General features: G+C 42.3%; 2 protein-coding genes across 2 annotated transcripts; both read right to left on the bottom strand.

The window, feature by feature from the left end:
• Nucleotides 1–8,805: 8,805 nt before the first annotated feature.
• On the bottom strand, nt 8,806–13,669 carry rbm15b (RNA binding motif protein 15B). The gene is made up of 2 exons (XM_079265786.1): nt 12,950–13,669; nt 8,806–12,484 (listed from the first exon to the last, which is right to left on the bottom strand). Exons 1-2 carry the CDS (start codon nt 13,468–13,470, stop codon nt 10,399–10,401), a joined length of 2,607 nt encoding a protein of 868 aa, XP_079121912.1. The 5' UTR covers nt 13,471–13,669; the 3' UTR covers nt 8,806–10,398.
• Nucleotides 13,670–14,991: 1,322 nt separating this feature from the next.
• manf (mesencephalic astrocyte-derived neurotrophic factor) lies at nt 14,992–24,103 on the bottom strand. The gene is made up of 4 exons (XM_079265798.1): nt 23,920–24,103; nt 19,300–19,427; nt 17,655–17,796; nt 14,992–17,284 (listed from the first exon to the last, which is right to left on the bottom strand). Exons 1-4 carry the CDS (start codon nt 24,005–24,007, stop codon nt 17,100–17,102), a joined length of 543 nt encoding a protein of 180 aa, XP_079121924.1. The 5' UTR covers nt 24,008–24,103; the 3' UTR covers nt 14,992–17,099.
• Between the last annotated feature and the right edge of the window lie 2,340 nt (nt 24,104–26,443).

Genomic DNA, 26,443 nt, shown 5'->3' with positions numbered 1-26,443 from the left:
AATTAAAGACGCTCGCTCACAGACCAGAAGCAACTCCACCTCTGGAGGTAATTATACAGATGTCACAAGATCACACCGGCAGGAGGAACAGCGGCTCAGATCAGTTCTGCTTAATCCTGTTCTTTATTTATTTATCTGGATATAAAAGTATTGATACAATCATTTGGAGACAATTATACAAAAAATACATACAGCGTAACAACATAGCGTAACAAGGCAACATAACAACGTAGCTTAACGTAGTGTAACATAACAACATAGTGTAACAACGCAACATAACAGCGTAGCATAACGTAACAACATAGCGTAACAACATAGCATAACAACATAGCATAACAACATAGCGTAACAACATAGCGTAACAACATAACGTAACAACATAGCGTAACAACATAGCATAACAACATAGCATAACAACATAGTGTAACAACGCAACATAACAGCGTAGCATAACGTAACAACATAGCGTAACAACATAGCATAACAACATAGCATAACAACATAGCGTAACAACATAGCGTAACAACATAACATAACAACATAGCGTAACAACATAGCATAACAACATAGCATAACAACATAGCGTAACAACATAGCGTAACAACATAGCATAACAACATAGCGTAACAACGCAGCGTAACAACGCAACATAACAACGTAGCATAACGTAACAACATAGCGTAACAACATAGCGTAACAACATAGCATAACAACATAGCGTAACAACATAGCGTAACAACATAGCATAACAACATAGCGTAACAACGCAACATAACAACGTAGCGTAACGACGTAGTGTAATGTAACAACATAGCGTAACAAGGCAACACAACAAACAACGCAACATAACAACATAGCATAACAACATAGCGTAACAACGCAACATAACAGCGTAGCATAACGTAACAACATAGCGTAACAACATAGCATAACAACATAGCATAACAACATAGCATAACAACATAGCATAACAACATAGCGTAACAACGCAACATAACAACGTAGCGTAACGACGTAGTGTAATGTAACAACATAGCGTAACAAGGCAACACAACAAACAACGCAACATAACAACATAGCATAACAACATAGCGTAACAACGCAACATAACAGCGTAGCATAACGTAACAACATAGCGTAACAACATAGCATAACAACATAGCATAACAACATAGCGTAACAACATAGCATAACAACATAGCGTAACAACGCAACATAACAACGTAGCATAACGTAACAACATAGCGTAACAACATAGCGTAACAACATAGCATAACAACATAGCGTAACAACGCAACATAACAACGTAGCGTAACGACGTAGTGTAACGTAACAACATAGCGTAACAAGGCAACACAACAAACAACGCAACATAAGAACGTAGCGTAACAATGCAGCGTAACAATGCAACATAGCTTAACAACTCAACATAAGAACGTAGCGTAACAATGCAGCGTAACAATGCAACATAGCTTAACAACTCAACATAAGAACGTAGCGTAACAATGCAGCGTAACAACGTAACATAGCTTAACAACGCAACATAAGAACGTAGTGTAACAATGCAACATCGCGCAACAATGCAACATAGCGTAACAACGCAACACAACAAACAACGCAGCGTGACAACGCCTCTCTCTCCTCTCTCCCCTCTTCTCTCCTCTCCTCTCTCCTCTCCTCTCCTCTCTGTGTTCACTTCCTGAAGTTCAACCAGAATACTCAACAAAGATATAACTGTCAATAATCAATCATAAGGAGGAATAAACATATTTGTGGTCCAACATTGATGTGTGTGTGTAACAGTAGAGGGATGGACTGCAGAGAAGAGTTGACCTAGTTTGCTGAGTAAGTGTTTTTTTGTATTAAAGGGACGAGACGCTGCTGTCTTTAGAGCTCTCATGCTCACTTTATATGATTTAGTTTTTAAAGCTTCATGACTTTAATCACCAACAGCTTCAGTGTCGAACGCTGGAAAACATTTCACGATGATGCTGAACTATGTCACAAGTATAAGATGCTGATGAACTAACTCATGTGGAGAATGGAACTAAAGCAACTTCAGGGCACATTCCTCGAACATCTAAAACATAAACAACATGTGAACAAGAAAGTGCTTATTTGGATTATTGTGAAAAAGACAAAGGACATGCTACCTACACACACACACACACACACACACACACACACACACACACACACACACACACGCACACAGCTTGTGTCTGAGCTTGAGTGCTGGCCTCACTGCCGCTGCTTTGTTCATCCATCCGGCCCGTCTGCCTGTAAATGCAATCCAATCCAATCAACTCTGGGGGCCAGGGACAACACACACACACACACACACACACACACACCACAGTCCCAAAGGGGCAGATGCTCCAGAGGTCTGGCAAGGCAATCACAAGACCTTATCCATCAAGAACTGACAGAAGAAGAGAAGAGGAGGGGAGGAGGGATATGAGAGGTGAGGGTGCGATTGATGGGGGTAGTGGTTGCAATAAAAGACGAAGAAGAGGAGGAGGAGGAGGAGGAGGAGGAGGAGGAGGAGGAGGAGGAGGAGGAGGAGGAGGAGTGATGGGGATGATGAGGAGGCTAGGAGCAGTGGAGATGTACAGTACGCATGGACACTGGTTTAAGAAAAAGAAAAAACAATCATCTTAAAAAAATGTTCCCGTAGAAGGTCACAATGGCTGTACACACACACACACACACACACACACACACACACACACTTATATATTACTTACATATGTGGCATTTGCTTTGGTAGAGAAATGCCAAGTTCTAGACATAAGGGGGGGGGGGAGAGGCAGCCAAACTCTTATAGATCTCTGGAGACCAGGATCGTCCATCACGTCCTACAAAAGGGAACGAGGAGCGAAGAACAAGAAAGGAAGGAATGAAATCTGTAACTTGCAGCCGTGGGAGCAGTGCGGACGCGCTGAGAACCCTTCACTTCTCCTCTAGCGCCATCCTGAGGTTGACGTTTGTGGTTTTGGGTCAAATTTACTGAAACATTGTGTCCTTTCACAATAAAAGAAGGTTTGCGACACACAAGCTGGTGGCATGTGTGTTCTGGTGCAATCAAGAGTTCAAACAGCTGTCCTCAGGTCTGATTGAAGGGTTCATGGGGGGGGGGGGGGGGGGATATACTGGAGATGAACAGATTAATGGGAGCGATCATTCATTCAGCAGCTGGAGACTAGAATGAGTCGTTAGCGGGATAATTAAACAGCCAAAGACAAAGAGAACTTTAAACTAAAAATAATTGAAAGTTGGATTTTTGTAATGGTTACTCCTGAGGGTCTGAGGAGGAAGAGGAGATAAGACATGATAACAGGTGAAGCACTGAGGCAGGCTGGACCAGCAGTTCCTCCTCTAAACCACCATCTGCAGCATGCAGCCACGGCCTCAGGCTGAAGGTCGAACCCGTGATAAAGGAGTGTGAGGATGTGAATATTATATCTACTGGTTAAGATTGAGGCATATTTATTTCAACGTCTTCCGGCAGTAGCAGCCACTTCTCTAGTTTGCTTTTATTTGTTTTGACCATGTCAAGTGTCTTTGAGTGCCTTTTGAAGGGCTTTACAAATAAAATGTATGATAATTAATATTAAGTGCTACTCTCGTCCTACAAGTTGTATTTGAACTGTAACTGACAAACCTTATCTGAGAACGTTATCACACAGTTCTCAGTTGGGGTCTTTTATTTTTTGAAAACTACTTCCTTTGTCAGTTTGACCACTTCCTGTAAATACAGGAAGTCTTTTTTTTCCATTGAAAGTGAAGGAGCGTACGATGGTCTCGCGCTCTCCAGACTCTGTTCCGAGCCTCTAGCGGGACATTTCCAGTGAGTCCAGTGATTCTCATACCTGAGCTACAGCTGCATGCTTTCATTCTGTGGAAATATCACTTTGTGCATTCATGTAAACTGTTCTTTTCATTGCCGCCTGTATCACACCGCAGAGCTGTCCACAGAGCTGATTCCTCCTCCTCCTCCTCCTCCTCCTCCTCCTCCGACATTTTACAATATGACTTCAAATTACATTTCTATGACATATGTTAAGTTCATCAACATTTCATGCTATTACCTTTTCTAATTTTAAACGTACGATTTAGAACTTTTAGGACTTTTTTCAACATTCATATACTTTTTAATTACTTTTTTTTTAAATGTACTATACTATGATTTTATTAAAAATACTACAATATGACTTTTTGTTGCTTTTGTGACACTATAATGACTTTCTAACATTCTGTGGTTTGACTTCTTTATTACATTTTTGATTTGATGACTTTTACGATTTCTTTTCAACCTACTGTACTCTACTCTACTGTACTCTGATGTTTTGAGACAATATGTTTGTTGACAATGTGTTGTTGCAACACGATGCCGGTTACACTGACTGATGCTTTGATATCTCTCTGCGTGTCACAGGTGCTCTTCACTGCTTGCTCTTGATTGACGGCTTGACTTGGTGTTGATCCAATCAGGATTTACAAGACAATTACAAAATCAGCCTATTATCATCACATTTGCATCACGTTTGTTGCCCATTACTGTGTAACGTGCTCTCGATCAGTGAAGCTTTAGGTCAGTGAACTGTGAGTTGAACTAAACTAACGGGCTGAAGGCAGAGCGAATGAATCGTGTTTCTCCAACATAAACTCATTTGTTGACAATTCCTGTTATCGTTTCCAAAACTGAATGTGCACATTGTGCATCCATCGTAACCCAAAAGTATCTCTCAGAGATGCGAGTCGTGCTGCTCACGAGTCTTGTATTTCCCCAGTAAATTCTTCAGGTCCAGCATATACGTAGTGATGGCACTTTGGATTGTATGAACAGAGTCTGTTGTACTGATGCCGGTCTGAACGTTCAGTCGAGCCTCGTGGATCAACATCTGGACGTGGAAGGAGGCTCCATTCACCCAGATGTTGAACCCACGGCTCCTCATCTGTCCGTCAAGCAGCAGGGAGTTCCTGAGGACGGTGAGATGGTTGCTCAGCTGCTTCTCCAGTCTCTGTATTTCCATCTGTAGTAGTCGGTCATCGTTCACGTACATTCGATGGCGCTTCACATACTCTGACATTGTGTCGCGAACGCCTGAGGCTTTCTCTTCACCAAATACTCGCAGGAACATGCTGTATGAATGATCAGCTGTGCTCTTCATGCTGATCTCCATGATCATGGAAATCACCAATGCTCCGAGTCCAACAGCGTTTGGGAATGAAGTGATCGAACCCAAACCAGATCCCAACTTCTGGATGTAGTTTGGCACCTTGTTGATCAGATCATCAGAGTAACTCTGCAGCACAGCGTTGGAGTCGATACCAGAATACTTCAGCAGATTCAAATCTATGCCGACGTCTGGTATGAGGCACGGCTGCTGTGAAGCAGCTTCATAAAGCTGAAGAGCAATGCTGTCATATTCCTCTTGTGGGAAGCTACAGGAGAATTCACCGCCCATGTCTTCCACTCGATCTTTGACGCTCACACAAAGTGCAAATGTATCACCACCCACAGAATTAGTCAGAATGCATGAAGATAAAATCCAGTCACCTCCCTCATATGAAGCAGAACGAGGAGGACGACACCAGCAAACCAACCAGGTCTCTGGAAAGTTAGGCATATTTGTTGACTTTCAGAAAATCAGAAAATATTTTAAATCTGAGATCACAAGATAACTCAAATCCTCTCAATTAAATCTGAAGTCTGGACTTTTTAAAATCAATTACAATAAAGTTTTTATGATTCATAAAAACTGAAATAAGAAGACAACTAAAGTCAAATTAAACAATGTAAAAGCAGGAAGGGCTCTCCGATAAAAAGTAGATATACAAATGATAATTCTCTTATTTTCTAGCATTAATATAAATGCGCCTGATCAAGTTTCTTGATAATTCAAAGTTGTTGCATCTTGTACATCTGCATGTGCAGTTTAGCTCATTTTCAGCAGTAATTCTATGAAACAAACTTCACATTAAGGTGTTTGAATGATAAACAAAAAAAAAACCTCTGGTGGGAAAACAAGTGTAGTTTAATTCACTAAATACAAACTACAGGGAATGCAAAAACCAATAAAATGAACTTTTCCACAAAGGTTTGGACAAAATAAAGAGCCTTTCGATGTCACTGGGAACTAGTTTGTCAGTTTGAGTTCACAGTTGAATCCCAGTTAAGATGACTGAAGCCTGTTTCCTTTCCTTAGCCTGCACTGCCCCCTGGTGGTCACACATGTCCCGTCCTCAGATCAGTTATAAATCGTGAGATCAGACATGGGAGTGGACACAATAACGTGAACAGCGCTGCATGATAAATGGACTTCAACACAAACCGGGATCTCAAAAAGGTACCACGGAGGTGATTCATCTCATCAGACTGTAGTGGTCTCTATTAATAATCTTTTTATTATTATTTAGGACGGAATATTAGAACCATTGTGGACAAAATAAAATGAATCATTATATTCTGAGAAAAAAACATGAATATTCTCTGAGATTGAGACAAAGGTTTGTGTCTCAAACAAATGATGAAATACATAATTTCCAAAAGGTATCTCAAATATCGTATCTTATTAAATAACTGCAAACGTCCAGTATTATGGACAAGTTATGCTTTCCAATAAAGAAGCTCCCGGGTCTTTTTAGATGCTCCTCGTGCCTTTCACAAGAAAGCCACGGCTCTAACTAACTCACTAACTCACTAACTAACTCACTAACTAACCCTAACCTAGTGAAGGAGCTCTGCTCTGCTGCTGCAGTACGACTGCAGTACCGACAGCGGCCACGGTGGCGCTGTTTCCCCCCCAAATATGAAAAAAATATGAAAGATATTCATAAACAAATCATAATTTGCAGCAAAATTGAACGTCTCACGAGTTTGCATGTCATCATCCATGCTAATCTTCTCTGTATCGTTCCAATTTTAAGTATGAGCCATCGAAATAACTCAAAGAACCAGTGTTCCTGGGGGTTCTTACAGGTCCGGACCCGGGTAGACGTTCTAGGGTCTCAAACAGGGTTAGAACGCCTCTATCTGGGCATGAAGGGGTCTGTGAACCCTGAACCCTTCACCGGCTCCAGAAGCTGGTCTGAAACACTCTGACCCACTTCAGGTCCCGTCTACCCTGCTGAGGAGCCCACGAGGCTCATGGGAAATACAGTCAACGAGCACGGGGTAGGACAGAGAGAGAGAGAGACGGGGGAGGACAGAGAGAGAGAGACGGGGGAGGACACAGAGAGAGAGAGAGAGAGAGAGAGAGAGACGGGGAAGGACAGAGAGAGAGAGAGAGAGAGAGACGGGGGAGGACAAAGAGAGAGAGAGAGAGAGACGGGGGAGGACAAAGAGAGAGAGAGACGGGGGAGGGCACAGAGAGAGAGAGACAGGGGAGGACACAGAGAGAGAGAGACGGGGGAGGACACAGAGAGAGAGAGACGGGGGAGGGCACAGAGAGAGAGAGACGGGGGAGGACACAGAGAGAGAGAGACGGGGGAGGACACAGAGAGAGAGAGACGGGGGAGGACACAGAGAGAGATGGGGGAGGACACAGAGAGAGAGAGAGACGGGGGAGGACACAGAGAGACGGGGGAGGACACAGAGAGAGAGAGAGACGGGGGAGGACACAGAGAGAGAGAGAGAGACGGGGGAGGACACAGAGAGAGAGAGACGGGGGAGGACACAGAGAGAGAGACAGGGGAGGACACAGAGAGAGATGGGGGAGGACACACAGAGAGAGAGAGAGACGGGGGAGGACACAGAGAGAGAGAGAGACGGGGGAGGACACAGAGAGACGGGGGAGGACACAGAGAGAGAGAGAGACGGGGGAGGACACAGAGAGAGAGAGAGACGGGGGAGGACACAGAGAGAGAGAGACGTGGGAGGACACACACAGACACGTGGCCTACCCTCACCCTGACCGGCTCTTTCACCCGAACGCTCTGAACGAAGGACTTGTGGAGCTGCTGAAGATCAACGAGACATGAGGCTGAGACCAGAAGCTGAGACCAGAAGCTATGGGAGAGGAGAGACGAACTAGGAGGAAACAACACAGAGTCACACCTGGAGCTTTCTGTCTTGATCGTGTTGTTCTGCTGCAGATAAACTCTTCAGGACTTTCTATGAAGAGCCCTGAACCTCTTTCTGTCCAGTCTGAGTTCTAAACATGATCAGGACTGAAGGGGACAAGAGGGACATGTAGTCCACCTCATTCAGACTCATTCTAGAGTCCACATGTGTGTGTTTAACAAGTGCGTCTGGTTTTACTCCACTGAATAAACGCTCTTCTCTGTTCTCACAAACATGTTTGAGTGACAAATAATTCACCGTCAGATAAACAAAGAGTAAACAAAGTACAACATGTACTTCTAAGCTGTATTTAAATGTACCGGATTACTTTCCACCACTGAGAGTATGAAGTTGAACTTGTCTACAGTAACTAATAACTAAAGATTCCTGTTATTGTCGTTTGATCTATAAAGGGTCAGAAATGGTATAAACATGTAAATCAGTTTCTTTAAAGCTCAACATGAACAAATATTTAGTTTATCTTCAGACGAGAGAAACCAGAAAATATTCACTTTTTAAAGTATTTTGAATTATTACAGAAACTGTAATAATTCAAAATGTACTTTTCTTCTGACATTTTAAAGACCAAATTCTGAATAAATAAAAGATAAATCAGTTGAGTTTGTTATTTGCAGTGAACACGTTCGTTAAGCTCTTGATGTGTATTTTAGCTCCTCCTGTAAGAAAAGAAACAGAAACGAAAGAGAATAAAATAAAAACATGTTTATCTTCCGTCTCGCTCTTCTTTATTCTCTTCATCACTTCTGCTCCAGTTGGATAAAAACAGACTGTGTTCAAACCTGACTCAGTTTCCTCGAGAGGTTTTACAGAAACAACCCGGCGTATGTAAAAAACAATAAAACAATAAATGTAGTGAACATGATGGGGCTGAAAGAGTTCTTCAGACGTAATAAAGCACCCGGACTACGTGAGGCGTCGCACACCATCCACACGCATTCTCCCTCAGTGAACAGCAGCACACATGATGTCTCTGATCATTTCACCGCTGAGATCGATTTCATTCATGATCATCGGGCCGGAGTGTTGTAGTAGTAGAGGTTACAGCTGGAGACACTTAAAGAGATTGTGAGTTGAAACTAAATTACCACACACGTGTTTGAATATTTCTAGAAGTAATCGAAGGTGTAAATGAGGATGCATTTAAAGGGACAGCACTGATGTTTTAAAGTGCGTTAGTATGATGGTTCTTCTCAGCAGATGTTCTGCTGTGGAAGTGTTCTGGACTCTTAAAACAATCCGTTTGAATAAGCGTGATATTTATGTTTTCACCTCTTTACCTTGCTGTCAGACGGAGAACATAAACCGTCATATCAGTCTTTGTTCTCTTCAAAACCACCAAACAAAAACATCTTTATGTGAATCTGAACAAACCCGTTAAACCCAAAACCTTTAAAACACCAAAGTCACACAAGAACAAACGCAGTGAGAGATGCAGGCAGCAGGAGAGCTGCTGCTCCAGTGCTGAGGTTAGACCACCGTTCATATGGAGGGAGTCTGGTGTGTGTGTGTGTGTGTGTGTGTGTGTGTGGAGATCATAGAGAACAGCTGCAGGTCCGTCTGACAGAAAGTAAATGAATCCACAGCAGAACATCTACTGAAGCAGAACACCGACTGTGAGCAGAACCATCATACGAACACACTTTGAAACAAGGTAAAGAAAACGAGGAGGATGGATGAGATGCATTCAGATCTAGTAAGAAGTCTGTATACAATATAAAATCCCAACCGTGATGATCGGACCTCGCACCAGTATGACAGCTGATCACGTGACCTCCAGCAAACAGAGACAAAACATAACTTCTTTTTCATGCAACAACACACTCGCACCTCTAAAAGAACAGAAACTGGAATGGTTCATTGATAAAAACACAGATCGATGTTAAAACATACAGTCACAGGGCCGAGTTCAGGAAGTCCCTCCTGTCTCTACGGGCTGTGGAGTCAGATATCATTGTAGTACAATCACTTTGTATAAAAACCTCAGCGTATGTGTGATATACATAACCTGATGAAAAGATAAAACAGCGTAAACGAGCATTTGAATCAAAGGTTTGGTGTTTGTACGTTACAGCTTAAGAGTATAAAAGCAACAGTGTGTGCAGAATACTGAACTTTAACGGCCTTTAAGTGTTTAAAACGACCCGTCACGTAAAATCATCACCTGTAAATGTGACAAGTTCAGTGATATAAAGTAATAAGAGATGTAGCGTCATTGATAAGATACTGAATAAAAGCATAAAATGCATCTAAAAACAACAACATGGAAGTATTGTGTAGTCGTGTTTGTGTCTCCGTGAAGCGCCTCAGTGTCAGTTAGTGTCATTGACGATCACGACGACCATGTGCTCCTCGTCCAGATTACCCACAGTCCTCTTGGCCGCCTGCAGGTACTGTTGCGAGAACACTCCGGGGGGGAACGCGTACAGCATGGCCCCGGGACCTCCTTCTTTAGCGCCCGGCAGGCTCACGACGCCGGCCGCCTCCTTGTTGCGCAGGTAGGTCACCAGGTGTCGGAGCAAGCGCGCCTGCAGACCCGGCTCGGGGACCGCAGGCGGCGCCTGTCGGTCGATGGGGCCCTGGAGGGCCAGCAGCACGGCGTACCCGTCGGGACGCCCGAGCTTGACGCGCCGCGACACCTCGTCCAGTCGCGTCTGGTCCATGCGGAGCCGCTGGGCGATCTTCAGCTGGCCCGGTTGGTTCTGGAGGTTCTGGTTCTGGCTCTGCGGCGACGGCTTCTTCCGGGTGTCCCTCATCACGGCGTTGAAGAACGACGAGCCGCCCTCGAGCATGTACAGGTTGGCGGGGAAACTGCTGTTCTTGAGGGCGAAGAAGCCGTGCCACGTTTTAGCGAGCGATGCCTGGGCGAACTCGGACAGCGTGCCGGGAGAGGAGGAGGTGTCCGTGTGGATGGCGGCAGCAGCGGTGACAGCGACGACCTCGCTGTTTCGATGGTGATGGTTGTTGAGATGCTCGCCGGATCTTTTGCTGCCGTGGTGGCGGCCGGACGGCGGATCTTCTTCGTTGGCGGCCGCAGAGTGTCGCCCGCCTCCTCCTCCGTTCTCGGGCGAGTGGTCTCTCGGCTCGGTGGTGGAGTCGGGAGCGCGGACCCTCGCTCGGTCGGGGCTCGCGTCGGGAGACACGGCGACGCCTCCCTGACCTCTGACCCTCGACCTCCCCCTCTCCTTCCCCCGCTCCTCCGTCAGCCGGTCGGTGGAGGACGCACTCCTGCTCCTCCTCCTGCTGCTCCGCCTCTCCTCCCTCTCCTTCAGCCACCGCTCCCTGCTCCTGCTCCGGCTCCTTGCTCCTCTCGCACTCCTCCCGAACGCTTCCACTCCTACCGGTCTCCTCTCCAGGCTGCGGGTGGGGCTGACTGGGTAGTCCCTCTCCAACACAACCCTCTCTCTCTCCCTCTGGAGTGGGAGGCTGTGGGAGGGCGGCGGCGGCGGCGGCGGCGAGCGGTCCCTGACTCCTCTCAGCTCTCGCTCCAGGCTGCGATGGCGGCTGTAGACGGCAGCCTCTCCGAGGAGTTCGTAGTGGGCTGCGACGGGGGGCTGGTAACCGGTGGGAAACGGCCGAGAGGGGCTCTCCTCGACTTTAGCAAAGTCCACCCTCAGACGCCGCTCGGGTCCCCCCAACGGGAACCCCCTCATCTGGGTGCAGGCGGCCTGGGAGGCGTCCAAACTCTCGTACTGAATGTAAGCAAAACTGTCCCCCTTCACGTAGTCGATGTTCCGTATACTTCCAAAGCGGTCGAACTCCCGAGCGAGCGCGGCGAGGGAGTTCCCGGACCCGAGGCCGCCGACCCAGAGACGCGTGGTGGGGTTGGCTTTTCCGTAGCCGATCTTTATCGGGTTGCCCCCCATCAGCCGCCCCTGCATGGCCACTTTGGCCCGGTGGGCCATGTCCAGGTTCTGGAACTTCACGAAAGCGTACGCGCCGCCTTGTCCACGCGCCGGCCGTTTGATCACGACGTCCTCGATGACGCCGTACTTGTCGAACCCTCTCCTCAGTTCCGCCTCCGACACGTTGCCATCCAGGTTGCCGATGAACAGGTTGCTGGTCGCCCTCTGGTCATCCTCTGGTTTTAAATCCTCCACCACCGGCATCGGGGGGAAGCCATACGGTCGGCCTCTCTCGTCCAGCATGCCGTAATAATCCAACAGCCTCTCCCTCTCTCTGTTGAGCCCCAGGGTCTCCAGGGCGTAGTGTCGAGCTCTGATGTCTCGGATGTCTCTGATGTCTCTGCTCACACCGGGAGCCGGTGGGGACACCGAGCGCTGCCGGTAAGGGTACGGAGCGTGGAGGGGCAAATACCCGGCGTCCGGCGGCGGTGTAACGCTCCGCCTCCTCACGTACATGGGCTCGATTTTAAGCTGTCGATCGCCCAGAACCAACCTGGAGTCAAGAGTGAGAGAAGTAGAAAAGAAGAGTTCACTTTCTGTACATTAAAGATGAGGACATACAGGACTCAACGCTTATTTATAAATAACTTTATTATTGTGCTTAAATGACAACCGTCATAAAGTCATGATGTTACACACTGTACAGTTAGGTGCCGGAATGCACCGCAAACGTTGGTGTTTGTAGTCCACCATTAAACTGAAAGAAGAAGAAGAAGAAGAAAGAAGAGGAGGGAAGAAAAGGAGGAAGATGAGAAGAAGAAGAAACCAAACCTGAAATATGAGCCAGTTGTTTTGTTTCTTTAATATTTTCTTTATTTTAATGTTTTATACTAAACTACTAACGTAGACATCCTGATCCACACTCCACACCGGTTGGTGGCGGTAATGCACCAATTCATTATTTACCAACCGCCAATAAACATCAAAAAAAGAAAGGAAGAAGAAGATGAAACCAAACCTGGAGGATTTGGCGTGCCGGGCCTCTTTGGCGTCCTCCGGGTGCCGGAAATTCACGTATGCGATCCGGCCGAGCTCCGGCGTGTGCGACAGTTTCACGCTGACGTCGCCGAACTTTTTGAACTCGTGAAACAGCGCGTCCTCCACGTGCTCGTCCGACACCTGCGAGCCCAGGTTGCTGATGAGCAGCGTCTTGTACTCCAGGGTGCCGGGTCTGGCGGTTGGGAGCTGCTGCTCCACTGCGGCCGTTGACGCCGCAGACGTCGTGGTTCGCAGCGGGGGGCGACCGAGGAGGCTGAGCTCGTGTCGGTGATGGATCTCCGCCGCTCGCTCCTCTCGTAGCCGCGGTTTCTCTCGCTCCCGGCTCCGGCTCCGTCGGTGGTAGCTCCGGCTCTCCGCCAGCAGCAGAGCCAACGGAGGCGGCGGGAGCGGTAGCTCCTCTCTCCGCGAGCTCTCCCGCTCTCGGATCCGTTTAGTGGCGGCCCTGGACGGACTCGTCTCTCTCCCGGCCTGCCTCTTCATCTTTTCAAAGGATGCTGGGAGCTCAAACGTTCCCGCGCCTGCGCAGCGAATTCCGACGTGGCAGGCGACGACCGCTCCGGTAAAGAAACGCTAACCGCTGCCTGGACGTTTAAATACTCACATATAATGTCCGAATAAAAGCGTAAACTCGTTTAAAAACATGTCAGCCCTCTGAGGGGTCTGCTCCTACGCCGCCATCTTGGACAATAGGAATGTGCGCTTTCCCCCCGAGGAGGGCGGAGCGCGCGATGACGCGACGTCGGCGGACGTCTTGACGTCACACGCTCAAATTTATTTTTGGGACATAGAAACAATACAGCTATTTTATTACATTACTTATGTATTTTCAAAGCGGGACCAATACCTGTTTTTTTATTATTATTGATTTTATTTCTTTATTTGAAAGAAAATAAGATTTGGACAGAAGTCATGTTTTTAAAGTTTAAATGTAAACTTTTATAATAAATGCAAATGGTCTCAAATAATTATTTTTAAAACAATACATGAAAGAACGCCATCGGGATCATTATTATTTACAATGCTTTATCTAATACTTTTTTGTTGTTGAAGAGAATAAGATTTGGACAGAAGTCGTGTTTTTAATTATAAATCTTTTAGTTTAAATGTAAACTTTTATAATAAATGCAAACGTCTCAAATAATTATTTTTGATGCAATACATGAACAAACGATAAAGGAAGCCATCAGGATTACACCATCTAACATGACAATAAATCCTGTTATAGAAACATTTACTCTTTAAACTACATTTCATCATCACAATAAAAAGTAAAAGTATTAAAGTACTCAGTTGGTACGAGTAAAAGTCTTACATTCAAAGTGTAATATCAGCAAAATGTACTCAAAGTATCAAAAGTAAAAGTAGTCAGTGTTAATAATGGATTGAACGATATTGTATTATTATATATACCGGAAAATCTATTATTAATAATACTGGTGCATTCACGTGAAAGCAGCGTTTTTATTTTGCATCTGGTCCAGAAAGCAGATGTGGTTTGTATGTAAATATGAATCTGTTTTTATTCAACTAGTCACATAAATGTTGTGCAGCAGACGCAGAATATTTCCCTCTGAAATGTAGCATAAAATAGAAATATATAAAGTAAATATACTATAGATACTGCAACTTGGAGGCTATTTAGTAGAAAAGGACGTCAAAGGGTATCTGCATGTGTGTGATGATCATAACACCATTTGTTCTATTTCTATATAAGACTTTGACAACAATATCTGATTTGTTTCATTTGTCTTTACTTGTTGTAATCCTCTCGTACCTTTTAATATTCTGTAAATATCAAGTTTATGGCTCATTCAACTTTTATTTAATGTAATAAATAACATTGAATATTCATATGGTGAATCCAGACACGTTAATATTAAATATTTTGATACAGAACATAGTTTGAGGAACTTTAAAGCTATTTGGAATCAGTTTTTTTAGATCCAGAGCTCAAACATTCACTTTACACTTGTTGCTTAACTTAATGAAACAATACGATCCTCTGCTCAACGTGGCTTTTTATATTTAATGAAAAAGTGGAATAGTACAGTCGTAACAAATGACATGAAAAAAAGGTCAATGTGAAACAAACGGCATATTTTAAGTTTTCATTTCCCATTTCAAGTAAAAACAAACATTTTATCGTGTTTCTATTACATCAAACAAAATCTACATTCTGAGTGTGTGTGTGTGTGTGTGTGCGCAACATGTGGAAGAAAACGCATACATAGTTACTTCCCTCCATGTTTCAGGAACCATAAATATTCTTGCGAACAGCTGAACTCAAAACATTTTGAACGTTCGTTAACAGTCAACTTTATTTATTTTCTTGTAAATTTAACAATCCTAGAATTGAACTCCCGATTGTGTTAAACTGCAGCTGATCAACCGACGCTGCTCAGGAGAGAAACGTGGGCCAGCAGGAGAGCAGGAGCATTTAACGAGTTACGTTCACAAACACCAACATGAGGATATACATCACCACAGAAACCACCTGGTACCCAGATCAGAACAATGTTCACCTATTAGTGTATATATATATATATGTATATATATATCCGTAATATTTATTGTACTTTGTTTTGTCAAAGATGAGTCACACGTGCTTTAACATAAGTCACCCATACTCAGTTCTTAGCTTTGTGTAAAACTCTAAACTTAAAGTTTGTACAAAAACATCCCTAAAAAAGAATAATTTGTACAGCCTGGCATTATGTGATGTCTTTTTACTGCTTTATTTTATTATATTTCCTAGTTTGTTCTCATCGGTTGAGTTTTATTGCACCGATTTCATCTGGATTTAAATTGTAACTTAGTTTTTTTTAACATTGCCTCACAGAGCACTTTGTAGACTGTTAAGCTGCTTTATAAATAAAGTTATTGTTTGCTCACTTACGGCATCATACTTTCTAATCGAGTAACGCTTGCTTTGCCCACGACGTCTGACACATTTTTCCATTTCAGGTGCGTTATCAAACATCTCGGGCGATTTGGTTATTTTGTGGCGACGTACCAGTGAACGGTCTGATTCACATTAACTCCTAGTTCACAGTCGCTGCTTCCTTTAAACGATGGCGATTGGTTTGAAGAAAGAGAAAGCAGGAGCGTTTCTTCACTGGACGCTTGTTAATGACACGTGTCATGTAGCACCTGTGTTTAAATGAATGCACCAATTACCAGCAGGCATCACGTAAAATAAAGTTGAACCCGTGGATTATTGGTGACGACACACTTCAGTGTCATGAATGTGACACAGAACAGGAAGGTAACTTCTCTTTAAACATAACGGCACACTTTGAATATGGGTGACTTTGTTAAGAATAGATTGAAACAAAAAGACTGATGTTGAAGATCTGAACTCGGGTCTTTAAGGATCGGTTCATTCTTTTTCTCCGGGTTCACACATATTCAACAGCTTGTTTGGTGGCTGTAATCATTTCACCTCGTTATTGTGAAAATATGCGCCAACGTCCTCGGCAGCATCGTCCACATCAGAAAGGGAACTGCATGATGAGAGCGACTGATCATTATTTTGATGCACATAATATGTCGTAATTGTTTGAAGATAGACTTGGCGAAAAAAAGAGAGCTTTAAGTATCAGTTGAACAACATCCGTGTTCACTCGTCGGCGGGGCATCACCGGAAAAATCGGGGTGAAGTTTTATTTTAAAAAATTTAAAAAAAAGCATCTTGCCGTTAAGACTTCATTGGCCGGAGAAGTGAAGACGAGTGAAGACGAGTTGGTTTGTGAAACAGGAAGCCGTCACTTTACCTTCCAGCAGTTTTCAAATATCTGTGTGTTGGAGAATCAGCAAACGTTTACTGTGAACCGTATCGATGACATAAGAAAAAAAAATAAAAACAATGCTCGTAATTCCCCTTTAATGAGTTCATTCTTGACACATGGATTGAAAGTATAGTGTAGGACTTATACCGATATCTGTACTTCTGAAGCAGGGAAGGATTACCAGGTGAGCGTACACCTCCAAAAACAAAAAACTACCCCAGACAAACTCCTCCTCTTCCTCTCCTGGTCCTCCTCTTCCTGGATAGCGGTCCGGTTCCCAGTCAAGTCCAAAGTTGTGTGGTTGTGATTTGTGTTTTTTGGTTACAGGTCAGTCCGTGCTTTGGCGGCTGCGGGCGCGTACTTAGGCATCAGCTCCGTGATTTTGCGGATGAAGTCGGACTTTTCGGCGCAGCCTTTGCAGGACTCGCCCCACTCCTCCAGGATCTTCTTCAGGTCCTTCACTTTGAGCTTCTTCAGGTCCACCGTGGTCAGGTCCAGCTGTTTGTCTGCACGGGACACACAAGGACAATAAGTTATGACCTGAAGACCTGACGCAATTATTTATCGTCTTTGGGGTTTTTGTTTTCTGCAGCAAATGGTTTATTTATCTGTGCAACCCTGTGATGCATAAAGACGTCAATTATCTTTGAATCAATCTTTATTATTCAATTTAATATAATAAATATTATATAATAAACAATTATATTTTAAATTATAAAGTATTTTCCGATATTTTTAAAATATTAATACATATTTATTGGGACAAACCTTTCTTAATTGTATGTAACGCATGTGTAATTCTTGTAGTTTGGAGAGATGGAACATTTGGCTGCGAGTGTTTTTATTTAATAGTAGAAACATATTTTTTGTCCTCACCGTATTTCAGCTCACAGATCTGACCGTCCTTCTTCTTGAGCTTCTCACAGATCTTCTCCACGGGGGCGTGGTAGCTGAGCGGCTTCGACACCTCGTTGATAATCTTCGTGGCCGCGTCACTCGTCGCCCCGATGTAGTAACACTAGAAACAAGGAGGACCGTTGTGAACAGAGTATTCCATTATCCTTTAGAAAAGTGAGTAGAAAACAAGTACATGAACACACATACGACCCAGTGAATGATACAAAGTAAGACAAGAACAAAGTGAGGAGAACAACATGGAGTATAAGAGTGAGAAACGAAGGTATCAGCAAAAGTGTGTGTGTGAGAGAGATCTGGTTAATGTGAGAGTGTCGAGGTTCTGTAGTAATATGGGATATATTTAATGTACACATATATACACAAAGACTGTGTGTGCATGTATAGATAGATAGATATATAGTGCTGGGCAACGATTAAAATATTTAATCGCGATTAATCTCATTGTTATGGCAAAGTTCAACAATGAATTATAAAGTAGTGTATTGCGCACTTTTATTTTAAAGTACTGCTATATGAACTAAAGGGCAATAACATTTGGTTCACGAGATGCAGCATGTTTCATACTTAATGTGAATATAATTCATACTTTGTTGGCATCTTATTCTGAAAACCGGATGTTCGTGTTACGAAACCGGATGTTGTCTCACGTTAATCTTTCCGCTAACGTTCAAAGTCCTTCGCTCCCGATCTGTGCGTTTAAATGCGTTTACGGTGAATGTCAGCAGATAGGTGCACTAACATGTAAGAGTCTACTGAGTTGACCACGGAGATCTGAGTGTCTGTGACTTCACCAGCGATGTCCAGCTGACTATAGGATGTTTGCTGCTTTTATCACACTGTTTTTGTCATCCTCTTGTTGTTATGGATATGTATTGTATCTTGTCTTTCAATAAAATAAATAAATTTTAAAAATGCGTTCACGCGCGATAAAATAATTGTCGGCGTTAATTAATGAATGCGTTAACTTGCCCAGCACTATCTATATCTATATAGAGATATATAGATATACACACACACACACACACACACACACACACACATATACACACACAACTAACATCATAAAGATATAGAGATGCATATTTATACGAATATGAAGACTAACAAGGAGAGAATGTGTTTCTGGTCAGATGTTAAACACGGTCTGTTCATTGGGTTATTATCTAAAACGTAAGATAAGATAGAACTTTATTTATCCTGAAGGAAAGTTTCATGAAAGACAACAGAAAAAAAAAAAAAAAGACAATAGAATGAAAATACAAAACATATAACAATAGAATTATTAAGTGTAAAATGATACTGACACCTGTGAAAAATAGAAGACTATAGCAATAAGAGTGAGGTAAACAAATAAAGTAAAAATATTCAATATTGTTGTCTTAAAATACAATTAAATAAGAGTAAAAATACAAAGTGAAGAAGTGACACCAGCACCAGAGCCTGGTGGAAACTAAAGTAGAACGTTATATTGCAAATCGATTCATGAAAACAATGTTGCACATGAAATTGAAAGGTAATATTGCGTCACATTAATCCATATAACTATATTTAACTGTCCCTCTCCGCACATCTCAGGTCCAATATCAGTCTGTCGTTCACTTACGAAGCGGTTTTCTTTGCCTTTGGCGTCTTTGCAGGTCTTTACGATGGCCGTCTCGATGTCGGCGCTGTTGAAGTTCACGTTGTTCTCCTCCAGCGACTGGTAGAACTTCCCTAGGAAGGTTATGCACACTGAGAGAAAGAGGACAATACGAGTTAGACAACGTCGCGCAGAGGCAGCTACTGTGGGACAAATTCACACTCGCAGTTTGCGAAATGAGATATTTTAGCTGTTGGTTTGGTAGTTATGCACACAAACATCCACCTGAAGCCAACTACGTAACGTTACTCTTTCCTTCAGGACTTCGTCACTTTTTACAGCAAATAAACACTTTTCTGCAAAGTGACAGTTGCCCGTTAAAGAATAAGTAACAGAACATAACATAAGAACAAACAAACAATACCTACGAGGGACAGCAGACTCTTTCCATGAATTTGAATATTTAAAATCGGGGTTCTACAAACCTCCCAGAGTGTGTTTGAAACTCTTATGAGCAGCAGTTTACTAGAATATGTTAACGGTTGAATACTCTAACCGGCCGGGTACTTCTTAAAATACTTACTCTACTCTGAAATCAATGTAAACCGGTGTGTAGCCTGATGGATACATGTGTATTGGTTGGTGTCGTTAGTATTGGTTCATCTTTCTGTAGGTTGTAAATATTGCTGTAGAATACATAAAGTTATTCATAAACTTATTGAACATATATTTTAAATACTATTTACTCATATCTGCCCCTATTCTCAGGTGTCACATACTTTATGTTCATTGTTGGAATGCTGTTAAGCATTCCAACTATTGTTATCCTGTTTCTTTATTCCACTATTTCTTCCGTCCCCCGTTTCATCGCAACGCTTCTTCTTCTTCATTTTTTAAGCTTCAGAAACCGTTCAACTATCAACATGTTCAGCTCCTTCAGCTCATCTCTGCTATGACCTTTTCTATTTCTAACCTTTAAACTTTTTGAATTATTAAGCTTTTAGCAACTTTTTTTTAATGGGATCTCTATGGAGAATATTTACAAATCCTCTTAAACTTCTTCAACTTTCAAATCCTTCAACTTCCTCATACTTTCAGCTAGGGCTGGGCGATATGGCCTAAAAAAAAAATCTCCGATTTTTTTACAAAAAATCCGATTCACGATTTAAATCGATTTTTTCACCCCAAAATTTTTGCAGATGACAGAAGCTGTTGAAAACAATTTTTTATTTTATTTTGTGATGATTTTCCCAAGTAGGTTGATAAAAATAAAGTGCAAACAAAACCTGAACATTGTAGAAAGGTGCCTGTAGTATACAAAAAGTATTTGGTCACTCTTTTGTTTCCCTGAATCATTTAAATATAAAATTAAATTAAACATAACATTAAATGGCATTAAATAGTAGCCTTCCATTGTAAACAACTGTGCAAATGTAACTTTTTACAGTAAGCTTTTCTAACTGAATACACTGATACAAACACAGCATGAAATAAAATGTATGCGACCCTTTAACATTCACATTTTCAAAAGTGCAACATCTGATCTAACATCAACATAACATATTTTGCACAGTAAATAAGTGCATGTAAACAAAATCAAGTGCATTCACAACATAACCAACAGTATTAAACAGTAGTGCATGTTTTTTCTAAATATTTTTTGCCAGGAAGACAAGCCTGTCTACTACCTCTGGCTTCAGGCATGCACGGTGGCATGTAACAATGCCCCCCCACACACTGAAAAGCCTCTCAGAGGGGGCACTTGTAGCTGGCACAGAGAGGTATTTCTTTGCTAAAGTACTTAGCCTTGGAAAGTTAAGTTGGTGACGCTTCCACCAGTCAAGTGGATCGGTGTCTGGGTCAACCTGCTGGACCACAGGTCAGTTGTTGCGGAGTAGAATGACATCCCCTCCAGCTCCGCAGAGATCCTTTGGCGTGTACTATTGTACAGCCGAGGCAAGGCAACGTCAGAAAAATGTTTACGGCTTGGTAGCACGTATCTGGGGTCCAAAGCTTTGAGAAGGTGAATAAACCCCGGCTTTTCCACGGTGTATATGGGCACCATATCTTTTGCGATATACATCGCGACTGCATCCGTGATGGCTTTCCACCGGGCACTCTTCTTCTCATGCGGAGTACAGTTGGTGAATGTCTCCAAAATGCTGGGTTGTTGTTGTGAGGTGGCGGCGGCGTCGCTTGTCCTCAGGGCAACAACACTTCTCCCACTCGGCAGCATGCCTCTGTTTGAGGTGCTGCATTAAATTTGTTGTGCTGCTTGATTTTGTAGCAATAGCTTTTAGACAGACCTTACATCGTGGTGCTGTTTGTTCTGTGTCAGATGACACGAACCCGAACCATTTCCAGACCACCGAAGACACATTCTTCCCTCTCTTAAGAACGAGAGCTTCACTGCTGGCCGCCATTGTTTTCGTTTGTAAACAATGCGCGCGCACTCTACTACGGGAACCCAACGGGGGGGAGGGGTGGGGGCGATTTTCTCGATTTTCAATAAAACACATCGCCTTAAAGCACACATTCGAATTAATCGATTAAATCGATTTATCGCCCAGCCCTACTTTCAGCTACAGACACCATTTCAACTTTCAAATGTTGAGAAAACCCTCAACTATTGTCAACATGATTCAGCTTTTTGATATCTTTTAAACTTTTTGAACTGCAGCAATTTAACTTTTATGATTTTTCAGCCCTTTTCTGACTTTATAATGGGTGTGTATTGCGCAGCTTAGAGTGCGTGATGTCACCGCTAGAGTGAAGAGCAGCTTGAGATTCTTGTGAAAAAAACATTTGTGTTTTGCCACTGTGTCCACAATCTTCACTCTTCATGCATAATTTCTGGATGTAGAAGTAGCTAATATTGTCCTTATCGTAGAAAAAGTACTGTAGAATCCCACAGATTTCCACATTTGACACCGAAGCCGTTAATTGAGAGGAAAACCAACTTTCTGTTCCATAGAGACCAATGTTAAATTTTGCTTCAAAAACATCTTCCACAGAACACGGTACCCCATTTCTAGATCGCCAGTTAAGCCACATTTTTTACACTACAGACACATCTCTCATTCTCATTCTCTCATACAGTCATTCAGGTCTTAGGGATCTTTAGAGGTCTTTCCCCCCTCCTCCACCCCACCCACCCCCCACACACACACACACACATGCCATTTTAAAATAAAAGCCCCACAGAATGAATCCTAACTGAAATGCTTGTGATGAGCCTGTCATGTAATAACCGGTTTGTGTTTATCTAACATTATGATTCTGTCTCCTCTCCCCCACACCCCATTTCAAAATAAAAGCCCCAGAGAGTGAATTCTAACTGAACTGCTTGTGATGAAGCCTGTCATTTAATAACCTCTGTTTATGTGTCAAACATGATGATTATGTCTCCTCTCCCCCTCCCTCCCCCACCCAGTCCCACCCTTTCAAAATAAAAGCCTCATGGATTAACTGTATTTAAACGTTTCGCTCAAAATTAGGCTTTTTTGTTGAAATAATGAATGCGCTTACTAATACTGCGACAACTACTACTACTGCTAATATTTCTAGTATTACCACTACTACTACAACTTTTGCTGTTGCTACTATTACTACTACTGCTACTGCTATTACTGCTACCATAAATATTATTACTACCACTACTGCCATTACTACCACTACCACTACCATTATTACTGATACCACAACTGCTAATACTGCTATTCCTGCTACTACCAGTACTAATAACCAGTATCCAGTAACCAGTAACAACTAATACAGCTATTAGTACGACTGCTGATACTACTACTTCTACTACTTCTTCTAATTACAAATACTTCGACGACAACTTCTACTACTACTGCTACTACAAATATCACTACTGCTACAACTAGTACTTATTCAAATGCTACTCATACTGCGAATAATACTTCTACCACAACAAATATCACTACTGCTGGAATTCTTTTAAGCCACAGAAACCGTTCGAATATCAAAATGTTCAGCTCTTTCAGGAGAGGGGTGACATAACTTCATATTTATAATCTTTCAACTTTTTGAATTATTCAGCTTTTTGCAATTTTTTTTAAATTGGATATCTATTTTCAGCAATGTTTTTGAGATTCATTTCAGCTTTCAGCATTCCAACGCATTTTCAGCAGGAAATGCATTTTCTAGTTATATCTTATAATCATACCGGTGTTCCAACTGTTTTGTAAATAAACTAAACTCTTCGAAATTATAATTTGCATTATTGTCAGACATTTTATAGACAAAGAGGAGATAACCAGAAGATTCATCTTTCACAAATAAATATAGTTAACTGCAGCTTTAATATCATTAAAACTGTAATGAGGTTTCTATCGTGGTTAATATAAGACATAAATACGTGTTTCATTATCTTATTCAAGGGTGACAGAGACAGATAACGTTAGGTCTATAACGTTAGGTCTGTCTGTCTGACACACATAACGTTACATATACAAACATTATTACACCACCGTTTAAAACTAAACCTCCATCATTGCCAGCTGTGTCTATACATATGACTTCCTGTAATATCTGTATTTTAAAGTTGGTGAAGCTCCACACACTATTCAGTTTTAACGCTGTAGCTAATGCTAACCGAAGCTAGCAGACACAGCCTACCTTCACAATCTCCTTCTTTCAGGGCTTCACCGGAACCGGGAAACAGAGCGAGCGCGAGAGCCACCGACAGCCCGCTTAACGACAACATCTTTCGGTTCGTTTTCAAACCTTTTTAAGACTAAATAAAGAAAGGACTTCTTCGATACAGACGCCGGTAAACTGACTGTACGTGTGTGGCTTTTTCTTTTTTGTCTTTTCCGGTGTGTGCTGCGTAACACTATGTCGGAGCTCTTATTGGTCGAGAGGTGCGACTCTTCCTGTGGCCTTCCACGCGATCTCCTGTGATTGGACGGAGGCAGAACGTTCCGGGAGCAACGTCCAGTTGGCGCCGTCTGATTGGTCCACGTCTACCACGTGCTCCTCATGAAGCGTTCCCACGTTCCCACGTAGAACAACTATGATATAAGACCTTTGTTTATGATGGACATGGTTGTTTTTTTATAAAATAAATTCTTTAAAAATGTTTTAATTCAACCTGAAGATGTTTCTTATTTACAGAAAACCTGCAGATTCACTAATAAACTCTGGAAAGACATAAACATTTTCATATTTAATAATATTGTTAAGCAAAAGTTTTCATTTTCCGTCAAAGATATACATTACAGCCACTCACTCTCCTTCAACAATAAACCATTTTGTAACATTTAAGACGTTTTCTTTATGTCTTACTCTTTTTACATTTGTTTTTTTTATTTCTTTAATTTATTCCTCATTGTTTTGAATCCGACTTTATTTTTTCCTGTATGATCACTTGATTGTCTTCTTTTATGTTTTGTTTCATACAACAAGACGACAAATACATATGTATTCACCCAACAGTAGGAAACATCCTGTATCAGCCGATCGGGAACCAGAGAAGTGCGCTTTGCATACTTATACAACGTTACATGTTTGGCACCTTACTGTAATACATACACTTACAGGTCGTCTGTTTGCATTGTTTGGCATTGTGTACATTTGTTTTTTTGCACCTTCTTGATAAAATGTTTTGTCTATATTTTGCTACATTTTTTTATTACACTTTTTCGCTTTGAACTGCAGTTTCATTTAAATACTGCACTTGAGTAAATATACTTATTTACTTATTTCTATTGATGATTTCTATTGATTTATTTTTGTGGCTGTCATGCAGTAGATGGGGAGGATGTGCCAAAGGTTGTTCTCCACAGCACAAGACGGTCTGGATGTCTGTAACATGAAGGTAAAGTTGGATATTTTCTAACTTTATTTACATTTTCAATCTTCATTGAAAAAAAACATTCAAATACACAAACTTTGCAGAAATGTACTCAACAGAATGGTACAGAAACAAGAATATTAACAAACACATGTTATTCTTTAAAGAGTTCAACGACGGTTGTAATCGGAGGATGTACTTCTTGAGGCAGCTGAAGAAATTCAACCTGCCAAAGACAATGTTGGTGCATTTCTATAGAGCCATCATTGAGTCCATCCTCTGCTCCTCCATCACCGTCTGGTACGCTGCAGCCACTGCCAAGGACAAGGACAGACTGCAGCGCATCATTCGCTCTGCTGAGAGGTGATTGGCTGCAATCTGCCGTCCCTCCAGGACTTGTTCACTTTAAGAACCCTGAAGCGAGCAAGAAGGATTGTAGCTGACCCCTCCCACCCTGGACATGAACTGTTTGTGCCCCTTCCATCTGGCAGGAGGCTGCGGTCCATCAGGACCAAGACCTCACGGCACACAAACAGTTTCTTCCCGTCGGCAGTCGGGCTCATGAACAGAGCCCGGGTCCACTGACTCTGTCCTCCCCAGGACATTTCCTTCTGGTCTCTCCCCTGCACATCCCTGTTTCTTTATTTAAACACACTCGTCACTTTTAACATTTCACCTACACTTCACTTGTTTTACAGTCCTGTTATCTGTTTTGTTGTGCACTTTATTTTATACTTTATTGTAAATTTTAATGTTTCTATTTCGTGCATTGTGTTGATTGTTGTTGATAGTTTAATGTTTAATGTTATTGTTTATTGTTAAATGGTACACACCACCCGTCACGACAAACTCCTTGTAGGTGGAAACTTCCTTGGCAATAAACGGTTCTGATTCTGATTCTGAATACTTTTTTAGTGTTTGTAAGTTTCAGAGTCTTAATTCTTTAAATTCACATAAAAGATCCAGTGAGAATGGAGGAAACTCTTTTTTTACATTTATGTATTTACAATTTATATAATCAATACGTTTACAATTAATTAAATGTTATATTTATAATGTTCAAATTGTGTACTACAAACAGCTATTTACATGTGTATCTACCCAACAGCATTCTATTTTAGCCAATAGAGGAACCAAAGTCCTCATTGTGCAACATGGTTCATTATAGAATTATATATTTTACATAAGTTGATCATAATGAAGCATCAATGTGGAAGCATCACTGGTAAATGATGTGTGAAACATTAAATTAAATAACAGCAGAGAGTGACGTCAGGGTGTTGTTTTTTTATGGCTGGTTACGTCACCAGGACTGCGCGATGTTGCAGAGTCACTGCGACTGTAAAC

This window comes from Melanostigma gelatinosum (genome assembly GCF_949748355.1).
Source record: "Melanostigma gelatinosum genome assembly, chromosome: 3".
Classification (NCBI taxonomy): domain Eukaryota; kingdom Metazoa; phylum Chordata; class Actinopteri; order Perciformes; family Zoarcidae; genus Melanostigma; species Melanostigma gelatinosum.
The sequence above is the reverse complement of the archived record's forward strand: the minus strand, read 5'-3'. Positions and strand labels throughout refer to the sequence as shown.